This window comes from Acanthochromis polyacanthus, chromosome 3, assembly GCF_021347895.1.
Source record: "Acanthochromis polyacanthus isolate Apoly-LR-REF ecotype Palm Island chromosome 3, KAUST_Apoly_ChrSc, whole genome shotgun sequence".
NCBI lineage: Eukaryota > Metazoa > Chordata > Actinopteri > Pomacentridae > Acanthochromis > Acanthochromis polyacanthus.
The window spans coordinates 15364620-15390904 of record NC_067115.1 but is presented as its reverse complement, the minus strand read 5'-3'; the positions used below and the strand labels follow the sequence as shown (position 1 = coordinate 15390904).

The following is a 26285-nucleotide window of genomic DNA, read 5'->3' as shown; positions in this document are numbered from 1 at the left end:
CAGCTTACAAAACTGTGTTGTGGAAAAGGATCTAATAGGTAACAGGAGGTTGCTTGATTCCCAACTCAGATCATGACCTCAACATCTTAATTACAAAAATTACACAATCACATATGCGGATGCCCCACTACTACACATACCCACTCATGCACACTCTGTTTCTCACGGTTTGGTTACCTTTGAAAATAAAAACGACTGTCAAAAACAATATTTCAACCCATCCTGTTTTTCTGTCCGCTCACCAAGACAAACCTCCCGCGCTGCAGCTGCCAACATTAACACAGAAAATAGTGATCTGGTCCCTATTCAACATGACAGGAAAGCTGGAGAGAGGTGCACTGTTACATGTCATCAGCGGTGAGTCTGAGCAAACACAGCAAAGAAGAATGAAAGCTGCTAACTTCAACAAGGGTTCAGTTTAATGCCGTGACATTTACTGGAACATAAAGCATGAAGAAATACCACAAACTTTACATCAGTGACAATAGTAGAGCCGCTCACTCTATTCAGAGTGTACCCATCTGACTGAATAAGCAAGACATCTATTATTATTAATATACGTCTTGATTGACAAACATGTTACTGTTGCCCCAATGGGATGACTGGTATATGTCGTATAAAGCACCTTTTAAACCCATTGAAGTTGTTTTGCTCAGATTTTAGTAATCTACTGAAGAATTTTTTGACAAACATAATAAAACCCAAAATATAAACAGTAGACATAGTGATCACATAAAATTCCATCAGCTGCTTTTACCAAATTCCTGACAAAATACAAATATATGTAACACAATCCATAAATCTTAATAAGGTATTAATGATCATTTGTCAGTTTTGAGATGAGAATACTCCATATTGTGCTAAATGTAGAACATGTCACGTTATTATACATATTATACATAACCTATCTAACCCTAACCTACATTCAGAAAGAGAGGGAGAAAAATGAGAATTAATTTTTAGTCAAACTCTTTATTTCTCTCACTTACAAATAAAATAAAGTATAAATTGAATTCATTTTCTAAGTTTTCTTTTCCAGGTTTGAAATTAAAATTTAAAGTTAAGCGCAATTAGATACGATTCTGAGTACAACATAACAAAAGTGGGGTTAGGTTTCTTCATATGGAATATTGGTAGTAAAGAAATAAGATTACTGAAAGACATTTTATTTACAGGCCTTTTATCAGCAAAAATAAAATAAATTCACTTATTTTAGCTGGGTGTCACATTTTCAATTTTTGAAATAATCAGATGAACAAAACAAAAACATTAACGCCATATTAAAATGTTTGAGTAAAGGTACTGTCTCTTGTTGGTAAAAAAGAAAAAGAAAAAAAGAGGAGTCAATATCGAAGTTATGTTTTAAAACAGTTGATTTAACCTGTGCAATATTTTCAGACACGCCTCTCACACGTTCACTCAAACAAAATAAATCGTGCTTTGTTCCTGTTCTGTGCGTTCTTCCCCAATTTTTGTCAATATACAACTTATTCCGAACAAATAAGCAAACAGGTTTACTTGGAAACTATTTCGCAGAGCAGCATACGTCCAATGATTGACAGCAAACTGGAGCGAATCCAGTGTCTGTCCGTGTTTTCAAACAGCCAATCAGCGTCCGAGACTCATTATTTGCGGAAGTGGTCGCGCTGCTCTCCACGCTGCGAGTTTGAGCTGCACGTTGGACAAAATTGATACAATAACAGCCTCTAAAATACACACAACACCTTCGCGGTGGCGTTATTAGTTGGTATAGATTCATTTTGTATGAGGAACAGCTACAAAATGAGTGTTAAACGACTCCTCGTCATCGAATGTCCTGTGTCCTGTTAATATACTTTCACATCTCATAGTGGAGAAGCTAACCTGAAAACATTTTCCACATGAGTAGCGAGGACCCGGAGCAGCGTGATAGAATGTCAGAGGTGGACATGAACCCACCGAAGAGGCTACGCACAGCAGAAAGTCACACAGGAACAGAGCTGGAGGTGGAGAAGAGCACTGTGGATGTGGTGGGTGATGAGCAAAGATTCACTGGCTTTGACGAGAATAAATAGCACAAAACAATGCACTGAATCTGTTGGAAACACCTAGTCAGCACTATTACAGCTCCCCTGCAGTGCACTTCTGAAGGTGTTCAGATTTTTGTGTGTGATAACTGTTTTTAAAGAGGCCTGGCTTCCACACAGCTCAAATTGGAGCCCAGTAGTGCTTTCTTTTCCCAATTGTGTGTCTAGTTTTGTGTCCAGCTTATTTATATTAGTGACAGTAGATTGAGTATTGATATAACTTATCATGGCCACCTCTCTGTCTTGAAGTTATTTTACCTTTTTCACATGTCCATTTGATGTTTTTCATGTGATGGAGACCAAATTTAAAAAACCAGTGGCATGGCTAAGCATTTCCACCTTGAAGGCATTATGGATGATGTTTTTTTTTTTTGTTTAATTTGTCTGATTCACATAAAATGAATATACTGACCTTTAGTGGACTTGTATGTATGGTTTCTAAAAATAAAAAAAAATAACTGTGGACATGGCAGGACCTGAAAAACATCAGCCAATCAATGCGCTCGGACCGAGGCGTTTGGTTTGCTCCCTTTCCTGTCAATCAAAAATCTTCCGGCTCAGGCCTAGTTACGTAGATTACGTATGCCTTGGACTTACGTGTTTTCTGTATGCGTTGCTTTGGTATAGCTTCGTAGTTAGCTGGCGACTTGTTTTGCTAATCTTTTTTTACATAATGGCAGATAAAGGTCCAGGGGGACCCAGCCGTAAAAGACAACTTCACGAGTGCTACGCAAGTTTCTGGAGGGGAGTGTTTCTTCGTAAATGTTAAGAGGTGGGAGGTTAGAGGGGGGTGAGGGAGCGGTTGTATGTGCGCATGCGCATGCTACGTTCAAAGTCGTAGGAAATTAAATCTCCTCTAATGCCTCTAAAGCTGCAGTGTACTGGTAACATTCTCAGAAAGACACATTCAAACATCCAGGGTTTACCTTGTTATCTTTCTTCTGCAGTGAACATAAAGTCCTGATTTGTTTGTATTTTTTCAAGACATAGTTGTCTTGGCCGGCGCTAAGCCCAGGATATAGCAACAGTGCCCCTGCAAAATATTAAGTTGGTATAGCTGTTTTGGGGTAATATTACGGTCATGAAAATTAAAAACGAGAGGAGAAAGCAGCTTGAAATGCCTCGTGGAAATAGCCAACTGGTAATAGTAACTAATATTGCTCCCTAGTTTTTTATTTGTCCATGCAACTTTGGTACAGAGATGGGTTTATAGGGTTTAAATCAATAACCGTAGAGGGACATGACAGTACAACCTTTGAGGAGGTAAAATCTGTTGTATGACTGTTGTATCGGTGATTAGTATTAGTTAGGTGACAATTTTCAGCATCATTTCTTTAATTTGGGTTGTTTTTGTGCACTTCTTGGTGTGAGCAATTTTAAGAGGTGGCAAAGTCGCAGTTTTGCACAATTCTAAATTCACTTCCCCCTTGGACTTCCAGTTTTCACTATTCCAGATTGGTTGCTATTTGTCTGGTTGCCAAAGCATCAGTGAACTGAGTGTAACTTTTCTGTCTCTGTGTTTACTCAGAGTATCATCATGCCGGTGTACAATGCATCGTGTTGGCTGGATGAGTGTCTACAGGCCATAGTAGACCAAGACTTCACTGGATCCATGGAGCTGTCGGTCTTTGACGACGCAAGCACTGTACGTTTATTTGTTTGAGTGTTTACACACGTTAAAATGTCATCTGTTTCAGAATATGAACTGTGTGTATGTCGCTTAGGATGACTCCAGAAAAGTGGTAGAGGGTTGGAGGGAGAAGCTGGAGGCGAGGCTTATCTCAGTGGTGGTCTCCGGTCACTGCTCCCCCAAACCGAGAGGAGGTCAGTAAACTGTTAGGACTGCTGATCAGTAATCAACTTCCAGGTACAAATGGGGTATCTTGTCAAATTATTACTACAGATTTTTGTTTTCTGTGTGAAACTTGATGGGCTTAGTGTAAGAATTGACCAGTGGCAGGAACTGACCAGGCAATTCTTTAGTTTGGGGAGAAATGCCCATAAAATCTGCAAAACACTGAAACATGCTTACAGCATTAGAGTTCCTCAAAATCCAGCTTCATTGGGTGTATGTAATGGTCTCTGATACTTCCTCAGTAGATGCTGTTAGCATTTTTGGCCAAGTCATCACAGACTAGGGGTTTCCCAGTCAAGTTTTTTTTTTTAGGGCCGATGTCAATTATTTGTTTTCACCGACCCCAATAACAAGTAATTGGAAAAGACATTTGCATTTAAAATGAAAAACTTAGTGCCAAAATTCAGACGAAAACATGAAATTCCTTAATTAAAATAGAGGTATTTTTCAGTGTCGATCGGTTATTATTTGTGGCGTGCAACCTCCATGACAGTGCTGTGGGGAAGATATTGCTCAACAGCACAGATGATGACTACAGATAAAAACAGACTGAAAACCCACAAGTTTTTATGTCAGGAATTGGTTAAAAACAAACAGCGACTATGAAATCCCATAATCAATCCGGCTGATAACTGATTGACTCCAATCACACACGGAGGAGGTTCTCGTTTACTAAAGTTTGTTTAGTGTCTTGCAAAGTTGTTGTCACCTTTGATGATTGAATAAAAGTACAAACACACATCCAAATAGCAGTAGCTTGCACACTATTGTGTATATGAATGCAAGACTTTTGAACGGAAACATACAATGTCCTTTGTCTTTCAGTGGGATTTGCAAAGAATAAGGCAATATCTCAGAGTTGTGGACAGTACTTGTGCTTTCAGGATGCGGTGAGTTTGTATGTGAATGTCGGCGTCAGACATTGCATGCTTCATTTCACTGTCCAGATCTCTCATAGCACATACAGTAGTGAGTCAAAGCTTATTAAGTCATATTGGTTTGTCCAGATGTGCACACAATACACACACATTCACACACAGGCCTCAGCATTTCAGTGACTGTTTGACAGACCTGTCAGAACTCATAGCTAATGAGCTCAGTGCCGTGTTTGATGCAGCACGCTGTATGTGTTTTATGTTTGACGGCAGCTCGGTTTTCAACAGAGAGCTTTGTAGTTGCTTGTCTGAAGGCTTAGTCGTCAAAACTACAAATAAAAGGCCACAACGTATGAATTTCTGACCTCTGACTACTTCTGTTTGGATTTACTTTTTAGCTGCTCGAGCCACATCTTATCAACTAAACTGTTTTGTACTGACAGACGGTTCCCAGAAAAAGTCACAATGACTGAAAGATTGTTTTCTCAGAGCACAGCCAACTTCTTCTGTTTGTTTTGTTGAATTTGTTTCTCTTATGCCCGCTCATATCTGTCGTGTCTTAAATTTGTTGTACCATAAATTTTCTCCAAAAAATCTCTTTAAAAATTTGTGCTCATCATAATTTTCCCCTCTTCTTTGAAGCCCGTTTGTCTTAATAGGTAGCCAGCCTGCAAACTGAGGGTCTGTCCCCTTCACTTAAATCAAGTTAGTCTTTAAGTGGAATTAAACTTTAAGAAAACATGGTGCCAGTTTTATTAATGTTGATTTAACCTAATTACTCAACTGTAATAGCTAAAAGAACTAAAAAGAATAACACTAAACTAAGCATATGCTTCATTTTTTTGCTAAAGGGAACATACACTGCCCATGAACTGTGGCTTGTGTGTGACCTGTCGAAGAGAAAGCCACTCATTAAGACTCATTAAGACTCGACTAGAGTTCACGAGAAGGTCTGAGGAAACCAAAATTAAGTTATGGGCCCAACTAGATGTTGTGTTTGGCAAACATCAAACGCTGCTCAGCATGGTAAACGCAACACTATGAAGCATGGTAGTGGCAGCATCATGATGAAGGAAAGCATCTGAGCAGCCGGCCAAGGAAAGCTTGCAAAGGTGGAGGATGAAATGAATGCAGGGAAATCCTACGATTTGGATTCCTGCATTTGATTTCCACCAAGACAGTGACCTGAAGCATACAGCCAACACTACACAGAAGTGGTTTAAAGACGACAAGGTGAATGTTTTGTGGCAGAGTCAGAGCCCAGACCTCAAGCTGAATCTTGGTTGGGCTTTAAAAGGGCTGTTTGCTCACAATCCCTGTGAAAGCTGAAAGATGTTGAGCAGTTCTGCAAAGAAGGAAGGAGTGAAATTACAGTATCCAGATGTGTATAGCTGATTGAGACCTATTCACACAGGCTCAAGGTGCAACTACTAAACACTGGTTTGAAGGGAGTGAATACTTACTTAGTCACTTGTGTTTATGTTTGATACATTTTCAATTTTTTTTCCGCAAATTGACATTACTTTGTAGAAATCTGTTTCACTGAGATGAAAGAATCTTGTGTTGTACTTCTTTTCAGAAGGCCTCGTTATGTTGACCACTATTCATTGTTGACAAGCAATCAGAGATTTTAACTTCCAACACGGGTTAATACTTTCTTTAGGCACTGTAGCATGCATTTGCTGTCATACATTGCAGAATAACTTGCTATAAATGATGTTTTTTATGCATTTGAAATTATTTTTGTCAATTTTAGGACGACATAATGTTGCCCCAAAGAATTCGCCTGCAGTACGATGCATGTGTCCTCCACCAAAACTCTGTAAGTTCTCACTTACTTGCTTACTCACTTCCTTCTCTCTCTTTTGTGCTCTGTGATCACCCTTCTTTTTTCTTCAGTTCTCTTCCTCCCCTTCCTCTTCTCTCTCTCTATCTCTCCCTGACAAATCTCTGTCATAGAATAAGAAAATATTCACGTTGTTTGTGTCAGTGAACATGTGACCGTGTGTGTGTGTGTGTGTGTGTGTGTGTGTGTGTGTGTGTGTGTGTGTGTGTGTGTGTGTGTGTGTGTGTGTGTGTGTGTGTGTGTGTGTGTGTGTGTGTGTGTGTGTGTGTGTGTGTGTGTGTGTGTGTGTGTGTGTGTGTGTGTGTGTGTGTGTGTGTGTGTGTGCTTCCATGCGGTTGGCATGCAGAACAGTGTGAGTATCCGGTGTTGATGCCTTTTGTGGCCTGCCAGGTCAGAGGTTATAGGTCATATGTGTGAGGGAAATGAGGGAGACAGTATGGAGACAGCAGGCTTGCTGCCCTGAAAAAACAACCTGCCCCTTTCTGTTATGACTGTAATTTTTTATGGTTTTGGAAGCTGATCCTCTGTCTTGTTTTTCAGTTTTATAGTCTCTCTTCTGTATGTATAACCTTCTTTACCTGTTATTTATCTCTTTCTTCTGCATGTCTGAAAGGATACCTGCTATGATTAGGATATAGTTTGGATTTACATTAAAACTTGATGTGTGTGATTAGGATTGCAGCTGACATTGAATAGTTTGACCCCTTTTATTCTGAAAGCTTGTAACCAACATCTAATATGATTGTGTTTTTCTTTTCTGGACAGCCAAACCTTCCAAAAACAAACTGAAAAGCTGTTTTTATTGCATTTTTAGTGGCTGCACATGTTTTCGATGGTTCTCAAAGGTAAATATTGTACTCCTAAAGGTGTGAATGTTTTCATGATAGCTGATTGGCTGTAGAGTCCAGAGGGTGCCGGAGGGATCTACGGAGCGCTACACTCGCTGGATCAACACACTCTCTCAGCACCAGCTCATCACACAGGTGAAGCCACACAGCTTGGCACAGCATGCGTGTTCTGGTGTCGATGAATGTGTGTGTTTGTGTGTATGTGACAGGTCATGTGTCAGGCAGCTACTCGGTCAGACAGAAACAGGATACGTACCTGCTGTCCACACTTTCCACGGAAACGTGGCAGATGACTGAAGGGAGGACGCAGCATTGCTCCTGACCTTTCTGTCCGTCACAGTCCCAGTAGAGGAAACAGGTCGCACTGCCAGCTGTCTGCTTACAGTAATAAATAGGGGTCTTGGCAGTGGAAAAGTAAATTTTGCAGACTGAAAACTACTAGGATCCTACTGTGCAGACTGTTTCTCTTCCCGCTGATCCTGTAGCAGACTTTAGATTCATGGTGTTTATTGTAGTGCACGACTGTCTGCGAGTTACTGTGCATTATTGTTACTAAAATACATGCACCTACTGTAAACAGATGAATCCTCTTACCAAAATATGAAAGCTTAAGTGGATCTCTACACTCTACTTTTCTATCACGGAAGGAAACCAGTTTACATTTGATAATGAATTGCTTCATGGCTCAAAACAGAAGCAGATGTTAGCAGAGTTTCTGTGCTACATACTGAAATAAAAGGATTCCTGTTTGCTCTTATCGAGGGCGGCCAGTCCTGGCCTTCTTGCACTTCAAAGCAAATGCGTTGGAGCAAAAACATAGAGACCCAATAGGAAACAAGTGTGGGTCATCATGACCAAATATCGTAGAGTCATTCTGATTCGTCATCGCAGGAAAAACCCTGGTGTGACTAATAACATTTAAGGAGAACAACAGTTTAACACACTGTTTACAAGTCTTGGCTAAAGCTACTGTATACATGACGAGGGTTGTATAAAGCGTTTTGTGGCTCCAGAGGGTGCAGCACACAGCCTGATAAATTTCCCCAAGTCGCTTGAGGCAGCATGGGTTTGAACTGAAGACTAGAAAATTCAGTAAAGCAGAGTTAAAATGAAGTGAGCTTTCCAGACCTCTGTAAACTGCTCCCCGTCTCTGCATGAGGCTAGCAGCTTATGCTAATAATTAGCTATTAGTAGCATAGTATATCTGAATCTCTGAGTAAACTGCCTGTAGTTGGTTTGCATTGTGGGAAATGCAGTTGCCAGGTTTTGACAAAGATAAAGAATGTGTGTGCAGTTAAAAAAAGACCTCTGGTTCTGCTGCAATGGATCTGATGCCTTTTAAAAAAATTCTGTCTTGAGTCTCTCAATGTTGTAGAGGTGCAATAGTAAATCAGGAGAGTTAGTTAGTGATGCTTCTGTTGTATTGGGGTCATTTTGCCCTGCAAAAGCTCGCAGGACATTTTAGGGTGACAAGCACCTTTGTGCATATTCTGCCGAAAAGAAACAACCTTGTAGAACCTCTTTCAGGAGAGCTTTTGGAGAAAAAAAGTGCTTTTTCCAGGGAAGGAAATTTTGAGGTACTCCGAAAAAACTGCTAGGGACGGCTGATTGTTTCAACTTTGAGAATACAACAACAAGAACTGCCATTTTTTTTTCTGTGCTGTCAATGCACCTTTCAAGTACAATGCTCTCCAACAGCATCATTAACAGTGTAAAATTCATTATTCTAAACTTTAGCTCACACCTGCTGTGTATTCTTGCAGTGCAATACTGCACAGTACCAGTGCCCCGAAACTGAAGGAGTAGAATTTGTCCATCTCCAACATCAGCTCAGAGCTCACCCAAATGTGCTTAATGTGGCAAACTAGCCAATACTGAGCCAGTGAAAATTTGGTGGACTCCACAGGTTCAGGGTTCAGAGTGGACCTATGCAGCTCAACCAGACTTAGCCAGTGTTGGCTTGCTGGACAAAATTCTTATCTCAAGACCAGGCTGACTGGCACTGGGCTGAGCTAACAGATGTTGGATATCTGGAATGAAAATAAGTGTTTGTTTTATTCACTGTCAGGAAGGTCTCGTGAGATGCAGAGAAGTAGTTGTTTTGCCTTTTTGCACCGAGTTTGACATTTCCCTGAAAGTGAACCTGACATTTAAGAGCACAGAGCACTGTTCCACTTGAAACTGCAAACACAGAGAAGTAAAAGAGGGCTGATGTATAATTTCATTTCAGTGAACCTTTCAGTGCTGAGATGATAAGAGAGTCAGTGATACAGAAGTAAAACCAGAGCAAATATTTTCTGTTTATGCAGAGATGGAAGTCTGCTGTTTCTGACCTCACAAAACACACTGTCACCAAGGATACAAGACAACCTGGACTCACTCTCTCCAACACGCACACACACACACACATTCATGCTCACACAGCCTGCATAACTCCTTAGCAGACATTCCAGGATATTTTATGATATTAGGTTTCACGGAGCATGAGAGTGAGATCATACATTGATTCTGCAGACTTGAAAGCCGCTCCTTTTCCTTCCCCTTTTCTATCTTCACTTCATCTGCCTTTACTTTCACTTTCTGGATAAAGAAACAGAACCTAACTGACTTGTTTCTCTCAGCATTCATCTGCAGAGCATTAGTTATAGTTATCCAAAACCTTCTGTACCCCTCTGACTACTCACGTCCACACACATTCATCTTTCCCTGTCCCCCGTTTTCCCAGAACTCATTCTTATTCCTCTTATTCATGCTTTTGGCCACAGATTACATCTGCAGAATGTTGCAATATTATAACAGAAGGGCGAAGAGATGAACGTAGGTGGACACAAACACACACACACACTCACTGAGTAGATTCTGTCCAGCTGCTCGACTAGCTGAATCCAGATGTTTTGCACAATTTTCCCCATCATCTGTGATGCATTTCTGTCATGCAGGAGCGTTACACTCCAACCAGAAACAGTCACACATACGCGCAGTGTGAAACACAGTAATATTGTTGGAAGGAGAAGCAGATCAGCCTGGAATGACCCTCAGATTCATTACTGTTACAAAACAGACAGACAGAGGAAAGGAGGGGTGGAGGGGCAGAAGAGGAGGCTGGGCACCGGTGGAACGAGGTCATAATGTGGTCCTTATGTATTGAAGAGTTTGCGGTCAGACAGAGATGGAGAGGCCAAAACAAACTCATTAGTTAAAGATCATGTGCAAAAGGATGGAAGTGTGTATGCTTCCCCTGCACACTCCAGGAAGCACACACTCCTGTAAAGAAGCACATGTGGCTGCACTCTAACCTGTTTTGTTTTCAGGATTACGCTTAAACTATAGCATAGTCCTTCTTCATTTGACTGATTGTCCCTTGAAGCCAACAGGGAAATTTTCCTACATCCATGAGCAAAATCTTGAGCTGTTTTGGCTAATGTGGGTTTTATGTTGTCTAACTGTGACAACATGCTCTCTTCTCAAGTGCACTAGCCATGCTGTAGTATGTACTTGTACTCTGTGCAGTGACAAGAAAGTCGAATCTAATTTGTGTTGTAGTTAAATATAGACTTTTCTTCAGCCTCCGCTCATTTACAGGAATCAAAAGCGGTTCAGTATGTCTCCCAAACATCTATTTCCAACCAGAAGAAACTTAGTGGTCAAATAAAAATTTACATTAAATCAAAATTTGGTGTTGGTACGAAGAGTTTTGGGCATAACAGTTATGCTTATATTTCTGACTGCATATTTAACCACCAATGGAACCTCATTAGGAATGGAATGCTCATTAGATATGTTCTGGAGGCTCTTGGTAGTTACACATGTGCACACATTTGCTCTGGTTTCTCCTGTATTTGTTATTTGTTTTAGATCATGAGATTTTTTAATTTTGACCAGGCAAAACTGAACTTAACCCCTGTACTGTGGCTAAAAGTAGAGGTGCACATTTTGATTAAAATGGAGTAAGACAGATGCACAACTTAAGTTTTGTAGATAAGTCAAAAAATCTCTATGGTCTATGGTTCAACAATTCATTTTAAAATGTGGAATTTGTGAGTTACTGTGTTTTGCTATGATGCTATATACACACCCTAACCACTTTGTATGGCTCTCCAATTCTAAATTTAATGCAATATAATGCAACAGATCTGACATAAACTCAGCATTTAGGAAGATTATGATGTAGTAAATTAGTGATGATGTTGTGGTGGACTGCATTACATTATACCCCAGATTCTCCTGCATATGATGTATAGCACCTGATTAATAGATGTGCATAATTGTGTTGTGTGTTAAAGTCACAATTGTTTTTGTATTTTAGGTGTACACCTCCCATGGCCCCACAGTCATCATGCCGACGTGGTTCTGCTCAAGGAAATGGTACCTGAAGGTTGGACTGTTTGACGAGGGAGGCAAGGTGAGGGTGTCAGAACTACAATATGAAAATTCTTACCGTTAGCACATTGTGCGGCTAATGCGGCTAACGTTGCCATTAGCTTTGATCATGTTCCCACAGGCCAGAGGTCTGTGGACATTGTAATGCTGAAGAATATTCCGAGATGACGGAAGATAGATTTGGAACCAGTAAACAAGAACTGGAAGGGTTTCTGTTTTCATGCCACCTGATGTTCTTCAGTGTAAACTCAGCCACTGTTTACATTCATTTTCTTCTCTGCTGCCTTTGTAATCACATATAATGTATTTAAAATTAGCCAAATTCCCCAAAAAGTTGTCCTCATTTACACAGTTTTTTGTTTCTGTTGTCAGAGCACCAGACTACTTATTTTATAACCGTAATGTGATACGACAAAGTTACCACATGGGACACAGCTGTTCTCTGAATTTGCTGATATTTCCTTGAAAAATGATCAGAGAGCAAATTCTGGTATCACACTCTGTCACACCTGTGTCGACTGCTTCACTCTTTTGCTCAACGCTGTTAATCACAGAGAGAGTGAGGTTTTCTTCCTGAAGGACTCGTGGACAACAGAATGTAAAAGTACAAACACTGAAACAGCCCCTTTATAACAGGGCTAAAACCAGGAGTTATACGTTAATGGTAAAGTGAACAATCTTTGCTCTATTTTGAGCAGAACATTTTAAAGAAACACTTTTGGGACATGTGAAATGTTACTTAATTTGCTGAAAAGATTCAATACTTTGTCTGAAACTAAACTGACCCAACCATCACTGCATCTGATGCTAATTTTCTAGTTTTCCCAATAGTTCCACCATTTTTAGCTGACAGACTCAATCACAGTTTTTTCAGGCTGTCATGTCACCCTCTACTACTTCTTCATCTCCAGGGAGTCCCAGAGGATCTGCTCTTCTTCTACCAGAGTCTTCGTCAGGGAGGGGGTCTGTCCAGGGTCGACGAGTGCCTGCTGGTCTACCGTTACCACGAGAAGGCCACCACTCACTCTGTAACTGAGTCAGTCTCACCGTACACCCTCATTCCCACTCAGCTGCACTCACAAACGCATGCTTGTGTTGATCCTCCACCTACTCACAGCTGCCCACTGGCTTCCCGGAGTTTCTCAGGGCTCCATACTCTCACACACACAAATATGCACACACAACCCTGAGATTTTCAGACCGTGTTTTGGAATTCCAGCCGATTTGTCAGCATATGAAATTGGAATTTCAACCTGTTTTCTTCTCCATGTGGAATGTTAAGTGTCCGTCCGATGCTGTTGGGAGGGAATGGGATCTTGTCGTGAACGAAGCTGTTTGGCATGTCGTGTGTAGCGCTCACATTCCTGCTGTTGCGTTTGCTGCAGCCTGTAGAGTCTGCAGGTGTGTGTGTGCCTCTAAGTGTAAAACACACCAAAGAGAAACGGCTTTCCTGACTTCCCTCCCCACACCTCCCTGTCTTTCATCCCCTCTTTCCTGTTATCCCTCCTTCCTTCCCACTTTCCTTCCTTCCTGCCTTGCTTCCTCTTCACTGCCCGTATATCTGCCCTTGCTGACGCACTCCTTCACCGATCATCCTCTTCTCTGTCTTCATCTCTCATCTGTCTATTTTTGGAGGCCTATTTCGAGCTTTCCACTCTCCCCTACTTCTTGTCACCCCTTCCAATGCACTGCCTACCTACTTCCTCTCTTTAGTCGAATGAAACCATCATCTTATTTCTGTCTGTCACACACTCGCATAAATCTACATTCCCTGTGTGTGAGGTGAGGCGTGCCGTTTTTTAAAAGATGGTTAAAAGAGTAACCGAGATGAGAAGCTTTCTAACACAGAAAGGCTGTGTTTATAAATGTGAGTGGAGGGCTTCAGCGTGTGTATAGTAAATCTCTGCCATGTTGCTGCCATGACTTTGAATCAAAGCCTGCACAGAGAATGCATAGCGAAGGAATCTGAAGACCACCCGGGCTCCACGACGGTGGTGGATTTGGGTTTGTTTGCCATATGAGGCCCACTGCTAGAGTCAGTAAGAAGCTCATAACAAGAGATGAGAGTGAAATGCTTCCTGTGAATGTGTCTGTATAATTACTCAATAGCAGAGCCTGTGTGTGTCAGAATGTGAGGAGGAGGGGCTGAGGACATGAGGAGAGTATAAATACAGTAGAGTAGAATGAACTATTTTCATTGCACATAATGCAGTTTAAGTGCAGACCTCAATTATGGTATGAATGAGTAAATAAGTGTTAAAAACAAACTGCTTAACAAATCTGCAGAATGAATAGGTTATGATATGTTATGTCCTGTTTCCAGTTTTTAAGTTAACTGGTTCCTGGCGGCAGCTTCATATTTACTGCACAGACAGTCTTGACAATAAAGGGAATAAGGGTATTGTGTTCTACAAAATGTCAAATTATTCTTTTAACCCTCTTAACCCCAAGTAGTTTATGCATGTTGTCTTTGCTCCTGTCACATTTTTACTCACTGTGGGCTAATTTTTGACTGCAATATAAAGCCCTGCACCTCTATGGAAGAAACCAAGGTGAGAAGTATAGAAACCCATCAATGTCTTTTGTGCAATACAGCAGTGTTGCAATCAGGCGTAAACTAACCGTTGACGTCACCCGTTGGTTTCAACGCCGAGAAAATGAAGCCCGGATTTTGCTACTTCCTGGTCGCCGTTTTGGATTTTTTGGAGCCAGTGACGTAAAAAGCGTCATCAAACAGACTGGACCGGAGAGCAACTAGGGGCAGGATTGGCTGAGGACTCTCTTATCCCGCCACATTTTACCGCAGAGGCTTCTGTTGCTGTCTATCAAGTATAGCCACGCCCCCTGGCTCCGCCAACTTTAACGATTTATTTAAAATTCAGTATTGATTTATTTTGAGATCGGCCACCTGATCTCTCATTTTGACCATGAAAACTAATGGGGAAAAAAAATCCTGAGCTGTAGAAAATCAGTCTATCAAATTTTATTTTTTCCAAAAATGAATTGGAGTCTATGGAGCAAAAGCTTTTTGGAGCCAACCCTAGCGGACGGCATGATATTGCAAGTTTTTGACACTTCCGGGTTGGCTTCAATTCTGGAGCCAGATGCTACGTCCACTTTATATACAGTCTATGGTTACAATGCCATAAATCACAATAACAAAAGAAGACAGAAGTTGAATTTTTCCTGATTCTTCATTTTGCAAAATGTAAAGAAACCTGGACTCAACAGGCCCGGCATTTTCCAAAGTGTCCACAGGTGTTGCTAAAACTGGAACAAATGTGGCAGCTCTACATACTACAGATATTTTACTACTTTTCTACATTCTGAATTTGTTTCCATACTTGTTTTCTATCATTACTATGTATACTGTTCGTTGCAGCTGAGTCACTAATGACTTCACAGCCTGAGCTGAAGAGTGCAGGATTTTTTAAAATGAAAAGTGAAATAAAATGCCTTTGATAAAATATGAGATTTAGGTTTAGATTTGGCTAAAATCATTACAAATGAGTAATTCAATGACCAAAAGTTTCACAGTCTGCGGATGCTTTCTGCGTTCATAGTTTCTGCCTGTGATAAATGGTGCAAGTTTAATGACTTTTAAAAAAAAATGTGACATGCCTTTATAACCCTTTGAGCTCCGCAGTAGGGTTCAGAGGGTAATAATATTATAATCTGTGATCCTATACGTAAAATTGTCATAATGAGTATTGCATTGAATCCCAGATCATGTCCACAAAGAATGGTGCCTACTTAAATAAATCTATGCATAAAGTTGCTTCTGTGTGCGTGTGTTTGGCCGCCGCAGAAAAAAAAACTTACTCATTTACATAAGATTGTTTGAATTCAGAAAGTGAAAGGGGTCACCAAATGGATTGTTTAAGCTTGTAGTTTTAGCTTTCATTGCTATCCTCTGTGCAAGTATTTTTCAAGATGTTTTTATCTTCTACCATGCTCGTATGGCTTCTTCTTTATATGCCAAAAGACAATGTAAGGGGAGAAACAAGCAGTCGACTTCAAACTGCAGTGACTGACTGTGTCAAAACATGGATTCAGGCTTCTGAAGTTTCAAACGTTACAAACCTGAGGAACTAATCCTGTCAACATGCAGGGTGGGGTTTTTTGCATCCTTGTCTTCTGAATTTGTTTCCTGATTTACTCCAAAATTGCAGCTTACTATTGTGCTGAGCAGTTTTACAGGTTTAGTCTAAAGGAAGCATGTGTGTGACATCTAAGCCACTTTAAGACAGGAGCGGAATATTTTCATGGGGAAGTAATCAAAATATGACTTTGATATGCAGAAATGAGGTTTTAGGGGTTTAATAAATGCCAGGAGAGACATTCAAAACGTCACTATACTGTATGTGTCTGTACTTACACACTGATCATATTTCTTCACTTTGACAGTGGAAACCAAACAATTTTTGAAAGAATTAAAGAAACAATTCTGAGACAAACTTCAATTCTGACTTTCGCTTATCTTATTTCTCCTCTGCATCCTCCCTGTTTGCAGGGAGACTATCTGGAAGCTGCGAGTGGACTTCCTGCAGGAGAAGGTTCTCAGCCAGTGGGAGAACTTCACCATATGGAACGCTGGGAAACAGGGCCGAAAGCTGTACCGATGCCTGAGCCCGATCAATCAGAAGAAAGTATGTTCAGCTGTCAAATATCAGCCAAATTCCACTTTGTTCTGCTTTCTGTCTGTAGGCAGAGGAAAGAAGTTGTGAAATGTGAGTGTGTGTCAGCATTCAGTGTCGTTCTGTTGCGTTAGGTCAAAGCTTTCTGTGATGTGGACGAGAACAAGATCCAGAAAGGCTTCTACACGTACGAGGAATCCAAGGTGAGGTCACTGTGGATACCGAGCACAACAGTGATTAATTGACAGAAATCAGGGTCAGTGAATAGTAGAACAGAGTTAAGTTTCTATGCAGCAGCAGTTATAAAGGGTGTGGGGTCTCTCTCTTTTTGTTGGTATCCCTCCAGGAAAGACCAAAGCCAAAAATCCCAATTCTGCACTACAAAGTCGCCTCTGCCCCCTTCATCATCTGTGTTAAACTGGTGAGCAGAAAGCCTGTTTGTGTGCTTGCTGTTTCTGACCGTCCGTCCCTCGTGTCTGTAATCTACGTTAACAGCATAATGATGAAGGGCGTGTGTCCAGCAGCACAGGACGTAACGCACACAAACACAGAGGAGGCTGTCAGGAAATGGGCAGGGACAGCAGCCTGATCTTTGATCATGTGACGCTTGTGTAAACATCTCATTTTTTTGCCCCCTTTCACTTGACATGCATCGTGATTTTAGTTGCATTATGTGCACCACAATGCTGAAAGGATTCTCAGTCAGATCAGAGACTTACCGACCGATACTGTGTTTATCGTTTTATTTTAATTTGTAAAAACACACTCACAGCTGCTCTGGCAGTTACATTAGTAATTGCCTATTTATCACCCAGGCAGATTCAGATTTAAATCTAGAGTGACCCCACCTAAGGGGGCTGCTAATTGCTCAATTATGGGAATTGGGAGAAGTAATCAGAGTCAGAGGACAAGGAGACCTGGACTCAATCATGCTCTCTCTAGTTCTGTAGGAGTCACACATAAACACCTGGACTTAATCACACACGTGTTTTACTTAAATGTCCAATAATCAACAAATAAATTTGAAATGTTCTCATAGGAAATGCTTAAAGCTGATTTACTGCAGATGAGGCTGAATAGAAACTTTGGTTAAAGCAGAAAAAACTAAAAATGGGCCTGTTTGCAAAGCTAAATGGCTGTGTTTAGCCAGTAGGGCAGTATGTAATGACTCTTATGTAAGCTATTTTGTTGTAGTTTTGCTTTAATGCATGTTTTCTGATTTTCTGTGTTTTTTTTTTCTTTCCATTCATAGGATATGACAGGAGGCATTCTGGAGGAAAACCTCAACTCTCTGCAGCTGAAGGAAGGAATCGATTTCTGTCATTTCAACTGAGTGCTCAGAGGGGAGGTGAGAGGAGCGCTGCAGGTTTAACACTCAGTGGAATGCAGAGGATTACTTACACATATATACAAACTGAGAGATGGCAGGTAGTAACGGGAAAAGACTGAACCCTGGAACAGAGGGAGGAGCAATAACAAGACGAAGGAAAGAGATGCTTAAAATGTGTTTTAAGTCTAAAGAGGGTGAAGAATTTCAAGCTGTCATAGTTTTACTTGGCAAAATTGATGGAACGTTGATAAAAAGGCACAGCGGTACATCCCAGCTCCGATTTCTGATTTCTCTGTCTCGCTCTTTGACCACATCACTGAGGTTGTTACAGTTTGCTATTCTCAGAGAAGCTTACAGGAGGAACTCCACATTGTGTGTAAGCATGCTTATTTGCTTTCTGAGTCAGAGTTAGATGTGAACATCAGTGCCAGTCTCAGTTAGTAAAAGTCTCATATATTAAATGTGAAGCTACAGCCAGGATATATTTAGTTTCGTTTGACATGAAAAACAGCAACAACAGAAACTCACCAGTACCCTGAAGTCTTGTTTTACATTTTATATGTCTTGTGTTTAATGATGACACAACTCTTTTTTTTTACCTTGTTAGCTTGTCTGTGTCCTTTTTATATGCTAGAAGGCAGATCACAAATGAAATGATCAGTTAATAAAATGACTGATCATTTCCCCCTTCAAACTGCAGTTTATCATTGAAGCCTCATTTCAGACTTCCAGAGTTTCATGCATAACAAACTTGAGGAATCAAACCTGTCCCAGGGTTTTTGTACCTGGAAATATCTTGGTCCGGTGCAGTTTCTTTGTTAATTTTTGACTTTTTGTATGCATCTACCCCACTAGATCTAACCTGTTTTTATCTTTTTTTTTTACCTTAGCCACTCCAGCTGTTTTCCACTGTTTCCAGCCAATGCTAGGCTAACTAGCTGTACCTTCATATTTAATGCACAGATATAACAGTGATATTCTCCCATGTATTTATTGACAAAAACAGGAATGTGTGTATTTCCCAAAATGTTTAATCTATATATTTTAAAAGCTAATATACGCACCATAAACTGACTAGAGTTGCAAGAGATGTCAAGCAAGAAGACATGGATTGATGTTTTAAGTTACAGAAAGTCTTACGTTTTACTCTACAGAAAGCAGCTATTGATCATGCAGGAGGACATGACTGTCACCAGTGTTGACCACTGGAGCAATAAAATGTGATTGTGTTTTCTAGCACTGTGTGGACTGAGGTGGTATTTGCCAGCCTGCATGCTTGAACATGTGTTGAAGTTGAAGGAAGTCTCCTCACAGAAGGTTCAGCTTATAAAGGGCTGGATGTGTCATGACCAGATTTCTTCACAGCCTTCTCTGATGCAACCGTGTAAAACCTGATACACACACATACACATCTGCTACAAATGTACAAACATGGATTCTGCACACATTTGTTTTTCTTTCCCTGGGTCTCTTATGAAATCTAAAGAACAATAACCTCTTTAAGAGGGTGCAGTTCTGATACATAAACATATAAAACAAGTTTATTTTACCTCACAGAGTGAGGCGTTTTTCAGCCCAAAGGTAAACAGACCTTTCCCCACAAAATCTCCCCCAGTGTTTCCTGGGTCGGCGAGGTGGTCTGCCTTACTGTAAATCTGCCCACAGCAGTTTAAGGGAAAATGGCACGATGGTTAAAAGAAAAAGACCGTCGACTGTGCCAAAGTCTTATTTTCACTACCTCTGTTTGTTATCACAAACTGAGACTGCAGTTGCACAGTGGTGTGAGTGCACAGAAACACTATTAGAAGTTAGGATGGGATTTAGGGTTAGATAAATAGCCTGAATGTTTGGGCTTGATTCAGGGCAGGCAGGTTGGAGGTGAAAGCTTCATTCCGCTGCCACCCACAGATAGAGCTGTGTAGGGGCTGAGAAAAATATCACATCCTGTCTAGCACATAGTCTCCATACACTCTGTTATTTTACACACAAACACTTAAACATTGAGTTGTTTTCCTCAGAGAAATGATGTTTTGCAGTAGCACTGAAACCATTATTGTCATTGTCATTATAAATTGTTCCGAAGTGAAAAAAGGCATTTCTCTGCTTCCTACTGCAACCACTCATTCAGAGTGCACAAAGCCATAATCCACTGGATAAATGGACAGCATATATTTTAGAATGTATCAAACCAACGCGAGTTGTTTAACTAAGACCACGTTCTGTCTAAATACATCCTGTCTCCTTTCCCCACTCTGCCCTCGTGATAAAGCACTTGGTGGATGATCAGAGTGAGCTCTAATGGAGAATCCATGAAAGAGACTCAGAAGGAGAGTAAACAGAGCTTTACTCAGTGTTTACACTCCGTCTCTTTGCAGACATTAGACCTGATAACCCACACAGGCACAATGAATGACCCTGACCTGCAGCCCGCTCGCCCTGGCCAGTCAAATAAACCCGCACGTGCGCAGAAAAATACACACACTTATACAGCTGCACAATCTCTGGCAGCGCGGTCAATAAGACAAAGAGATAAGAATTGGGTGTGTTGGAGTGGGGAGAGGTCAGACACTGAAGGCTTTTCCATTCACCTGGAACGCTCACACATTTCTCTGGTTTAACAGGTCAGATGTGAGTGTTACTGGGAAGCAGACTGGGACAGTAGGATGGTGGTTCACATGATGGAGCAATGATTCACTACAACACCAAAGAACACTTCTTGTTCTGAATTGTGTGCACCTGTTTTACCATATAGAAATGATTCTGCATCTATGTTTAAAAAAAAAAAAAAAAGGCATACGACTGTCCCAGAAACACAACTACAGAGCTGCAGGAGGAGAGCTAATTATCGTTATCAAGCAACTGACTCACTAGATGCTGATTGGGAGTATAAGTGAGAGAGAGAGAGAGAGAGAGAGAGAGAGAGAGAGAGAGAGAGCACTGTACCAGACTGAAAATTTGGAGCTTCAAAATAATGTAGATACAGTGCAGAAGCCCTGTTAGTCTTTATCACTCTGCTAAGAAACATGGAGTTATGTGACGATCAGCGTTGGTTTGTCCGTCTGTCTGTTAGCAACATTATTAAAAAACGATGATTTGGATGAAATTTTCAGGGAAGGTCAGAAATGACACCAAGGACCAACTGATTAGATTTTGGCAGTGATGTGACTTATAGTCTGGATCCATGGATTTGTTAAGGATTTCCCGTTGCGAGATAGCGGCACTGCATCACTGTAACCATGACAACAGGTGAACACTATGTCAGCAGCCTTCTGATGATCACATAATTGCGGTCCTACTAGAAATCCACCGCCACTGGTCCGTCGGAAATCATACAAGGAACATTTAATTAAATTGGGTGTTTCAGAGTCCCATCAATTCCTGTCGCCTGCTACATATTTAGGCCAGGCGAGTCGGTATCCATACATAACATACACATGCATAATAGCACACGCATGTGCTCAGGGCAAGTCATTTTATTATTCAACATTTAATTTGTCGGTAAGGATACCAAGACTGAGCAGCCTTGGCAGAGAACTGCCCTCTCTGAGTGCTTTTCTTGTTTATTTATTTGGACGGGACAGTGCATATTAATGAACACACAATCTCATAGTAGTTTACACAACATTGCTGTAAGTAAGACGGATCGAGCACAAAGCTAGTTTCCATCCGTTGTCTGTCACGGTGAATTAGTCACTTTAATGACAGTGCTCACCTCCCTGCATGCAAATGTTCCACTAAAGCTGTCCCCTGACCCCACTTTGAGAGGAAACTGTTGCTTCATCCTTCACTTATCTCCACCAAATACAACAGTAATTAGTTTAAAGAAATACAAGGAAGCCAGAGGGTTTCCCCCTGCAGCAGAAAAATAATGAGGTGAAACCAGAACACTCCGAGTTTCATGAAACGGCTTCTTGTTAATGCAGTTTTTAATCAAGTAACTGAAAAAAATAGGAAGTGAATCCACACATGCTCCTATTGAAGGTAATATTTTTAGCAGAGTGGCTGGAGCTGCAATTTCCACATCTGCAGAGAATTCACATGATTTAGGAGCTAAACTATATTTGAATGGTGAATGGCCTGCACTTATATATGCCGCTTTTATTACCTTAGTGGCTCCAAAGTGCTTTACAATGTGTTTCTTATACACACACACACTCTGATGGCGGTGGAGCCGCCATGCAGGGTGCTGCCTGCTACAGGGAGCAGCTCAGTGTCTGGTGTCCTGCCAAAGGACACTTGGACAGGAGGGAGCAGCTGAGAACCCACTTTACCACCTGAACACCATTTAAATTATATTAGTGATTTCAAAAAAACTCTAAATGAAGTAGATGAGCAGAGCTACTCGTTATGTACGAATAATACAACTATTCTTCAGTAAATAAGAAGTGATGCTTTAGTACAAAGTATTCATTTACACATTTTCTTTAAATAAATGAAGTCCACAACCATAAATAACTTCCATGTCAAAAATCTGTATTTTTACAATAAGTTTTTTTTACTATGTTTGACAGAAAATTACTCTATTTTTCTTTAGCTATTTTCAAATCAATAACAGAATTGTTTGGCATGTATTTACTGTTACTTGAAAGAAAATGATTGAAAAGTGGTATATCATTTTTTAAAATGTTAATGGAGTTTCCCAGCACAAATGACAGATAATATCTACACAGAAAATAAAGGCATATTTACATGTCAACAATAAAAAAATGTACATAATGTCCACATCAAAAATCTGCATATTTATAAATAGCAATTAGTTTTTTCACAGTTCTTTCTTTCTTTCAGTTTCTGAACATAACATTTTCTTTGGCACCCTTGCTTTCCAATTATCACTGCTTTTTGTTGTTTTTTTTCACTCACTGCTCCATTCTTTTAAGAAAGTACAAGCGGCATCAGATGAATGTTCTCTGCTTTCTTTGAGCGACACATTCAGCCTCACTGCAGATCCGCTGGAGTTGCTGAGCTGGCTTGTTGGTAAATTAAGATTTTCTTCCTAAGAGAGAGGAAACAAAGGTCACGCAGGTTGAAATGAGAGATAGAGGAATGTGTGCAGGCCTCAGTGTGCAGACAGACTGAGCGCTCCTGCTGTCAGGCGACTTGAGAGGATCCAGGTGACGGCAGGAGGATCAGATAGAAGAAGGTCAGAGGCTGTGCTGCTCTGTAAATACTTCACATGGTGAAGGAGCATCTGAGGTCAAACGGCACATCAGCAGCAGCGAGGCTCTGTGGTGTGAGAGGATTGGATTCAAGTTTTTGGTGAAACTGCATTGGTTTCAAACCCAGAGATCTATTTTACAGATGCCTTTTCTTTTTCTTTCCTTTCCTGTCTAGTTTTTTTGTGGAGTGGCACCACTTCCACTGAGCATTTATTAGTGTTAATAAATCACAGTTTATAGGTCACTCATAAACCATTAATAGGAACAAACGTTGGGTTAATAAATAGATTGCAGCCCAGTCCCTCTTTTTGTCATGAAATTCAGATGAATCAATTCAACTTTTTAAATACAGACAGATCCTGCTGAAAATACTAAAAGTAGAGATTAAAACACAACTGTAAATGAATAAAGTTCACCCAACATGAAACACATTTGAGAATACAAAGAATAGTGGAAACCAATTTAAAACAGTGATATTAGTAAAAAGAAAGCTCATCCATCCAAGACATTAAATCAAATCTAATCTCCAATCTAATTTATGTGTATAGCACGTTTCAGAGTAGCAGAAGTTGACCAAAGTGTGGCTCAAACAGACAGGATAAAACCTGTCAAAATGAATATATTAAATATAAAGTGCTGAAACGGGCAAGATCAGTTTATAAGATAATAATGCATGTCTAAAATTAAGCTATAAAATAAACATGAAACAACATTTAAAGCTGCCAAAAGCCTTTGGAAACTTGTAGATATTGAGGTTTTTCTTGAGAATATCAATGTTAAAGGGGTTTTTCCCTCAATCTGGAAACCTAAGAGTTGTTTTAGTTAATGTCCTAAGCTACAATACATCATTAAATGTGTTATTAACTATTATTGACCATTTTTGAAGGCTGCCTATCATTAAAATGTGGCACCAAATTTTACTCTGCCCTCTGTTTATTCAGTTTAACTTATCAAAATCATGACTAAGGATCAATAAGAATTTGGTACATGTAATTGAAGTTATTGTTTAAGTTTTACAGTCCTACTTGCACAGATGCTGCTTATAACAGGAGCAGTGTGTGTGTGTTACATGCGCTACATTGCTCAGGCTGTCCAGGGGAATGTGACGAGTCAGTAACATGCTCTTGGTTCTGGTTTTCTCACGGGAAAACCTCCCGACTTCCAAACAGACGTTTAGAGCACATGTGTGACTTTGTGTTGTGTTCAGGGGCCTTTCTTTTCTTTTTCCAACAGCCTCAGGATACCACTATTATAGCAGGGGCGCAGGAATATTAGACAATTAAAACTGGCGACAGAGGAGAAAGTCACACTTTGGACCCATTTGTGCTGCAACATGGCGCTGAATAAACAGTGTTCAGGGACTGCTTCAGAGGTTTTGGAGATGCTGCAGTTCCAGACCTTCACGCTGATCTCATTTTCGTGGCGATAATGTGATCCATGTGTTTTTGAAGCCAACACACAAACACTCACACAGGTTCTTTGACACTTTTAGGGACCTGCTAGACTTCCACATCAGTTTTTTAAGTATGATGAAAGGAATTTATTTGGCAAACTGATTCAGACTTGACACTTTTTATGGGTGCTTCATGGCTGCCATGGTTCTGTTTGCAGATTTTACAGGTTTGTTTTCACTTGAACGCCACTTTCATTCGTGCTCACTCGCTGATGTGTTTTTGGTCAATATGACATTACTCATTGTAGGCTCAGCAGCAGATGCTACACTGTTAAAAAAAAGTAAAGAAAAATGTTTTTTTTTTACTAGTTTACAATTTACTGTTATTTCACAGACCTTCCTTGTTTTGTTAAATGTAACTAGAAACACATAAAAGTATAAATCATACATTAACAGTAAAAATAAAATAAAGAACAGCTCCAAAATGTAAATAACATAAGTACTAAATGATTTTACAGAAATATTATGTTAAGGACTGGTGAAATGGTTTAAATAAACAATAAATTACAGAATCTACCTGTTTTGTTAAATGTCAATAGGTTTTTAAAAATGTGATAATTTGCACATTAACTGTAAAATAAATACATTTTATAAAGATAAACACGGAAAATAGCATCCACCTCAAAAATGTATCGTCTTCTTTGTTTGTTTCATTCATTGTTTAGGCCTCAGGAGTCACTCATGTTCAACACTAGGGAGGCTTTACTGTAAAAACTGAAAGAGTTTTGAGTTTTGAACTGCATTTTTTAACAGTTTACTACTATTACAGATTTTTTTTCAGTTTTGTCAAATGTCAAATATTATTTCTGATAAGATAAAATCAAAGAAGTAACAGTATTGATTTGCACATTAACTGTAAAAATTTAAAAAAACAAACAAAAAAAAGCCCAAAACTGTAAATAGCATTCACGTCAAAAATCTGTGACATTTGACAGAAAAATTACACTGTTTTTAATGGTACTTAAATCAACAAATTAATGTAACTTTGCAGATATTTGCTGTCATTTGAAATTTTTAAAAATGCACATTGAGAATTGAGAAATGCTAAATATTCTGTTACTTTACAGAATTTCCCTGGCTTGTTAGATTGCACATATCAGGAAAAGTAATAGATTACAAACTGTTCTGTTTTGTATTCTTTGTCTGTCCTCCATCTGCTATCCTGCTATCCCCCATCCCAACTCTCACCCCAACTGGTCGAGGCAGATGACCGCCTTACCTGAGCCTGGTTCTGTAGGGAATCCAAATGAGATGGTGAATGTTGTGAATTGGCATTACATAAATAAAACTGAATTGAAACGAACTATATGGAAGAAAAAAATAGTCCAAAACATCCATATCAAAAATCTGTATTATTACAAATGATAATTTTTTCTTTTGCAATGTCTGACCTAAAAATTCAACTCATTTTTTAACAATACTTAAATCAGCAAAAATTATTATTTTACGTATGTTTTTATTTTAGTTGAAAATTTAAAAAAAAAATGTGTATATTAAGGACTGAAATGGTAAACATTTTTCAGCTGTTATTTAACATAATTTCGATGGTTTATGACATTTATTTATTCCTCTTATATAATGACTATTTAAAAAAAACAGGGCTGTGTACAATAGCCACAATGAAAATGGGTGTTCCTAGATATAGTCATTGGTTCTTCAATAATGCGTGACCACAAAATTGCTCAGTTTTACTGTGTGAAAATCTACAAGGGAATATACTTATTTTACAGATATTTGCTGTTATATTCATTTAAAAATGTTTTACAGCTTTTGAGCATTACTGTGTTTAACATATATTTTCAAACATCATTATTGCCAGATTTCTGTCTCTCTCTCTCT

At 39.8% G+C, this 26285-nt stretch overlaps 1 protein-coding gene across 2 annotated transcripts; it reads left to right on the top strand.

Annotated features, from left to right (window-relative positions):
* The first annotated feature begins 1636 nt into the window (after positions 1 to 1636).
* Positions 1637 to 19073, top strand: b3gntl1 (UDP-GlcNAc:betaGal beta-1,3-N-acetylglucosaminyltransferase-like 1). 2 transcript variants are annotated; one of them, XM_051945869.1, is made up of 12 exons: positions 1637 to 2009; positions 3595 to 3711; positions 3791 to 3890; positions 4747 to 4811; positions 6553 to 6618; positions 7530 to 7625; positions 11797 to 11892; positions 12782 to 12906; positions 16384 to 16519; positions 16642 to 16710; positions 16854 to 16928; positions 17760 to 19073. In XM_051945869.1, the coding sequence occupies exons 1-12, from the start codon at positions 1881 to 1883 to the stop codon at positions 17838 to 17840; spliced, it is 1155 nt and encodes a 384-aa protein (XP_051801829.1). In that variant the 5' UTR covers positions 1637 to 1880; the 3' UTR covers positions 17841 to 19073. The 2 variants fall into 2 exon arrangements, with proteins under 2 accessions (XP_051801829.1, XP_051801830.1); XM_051945870.1 differs by lacking the exon at positions 16854 to 16928.
* The last annotated feature ends 7212 nt before the right edge of the window (positions 19074 to 26285 follow it).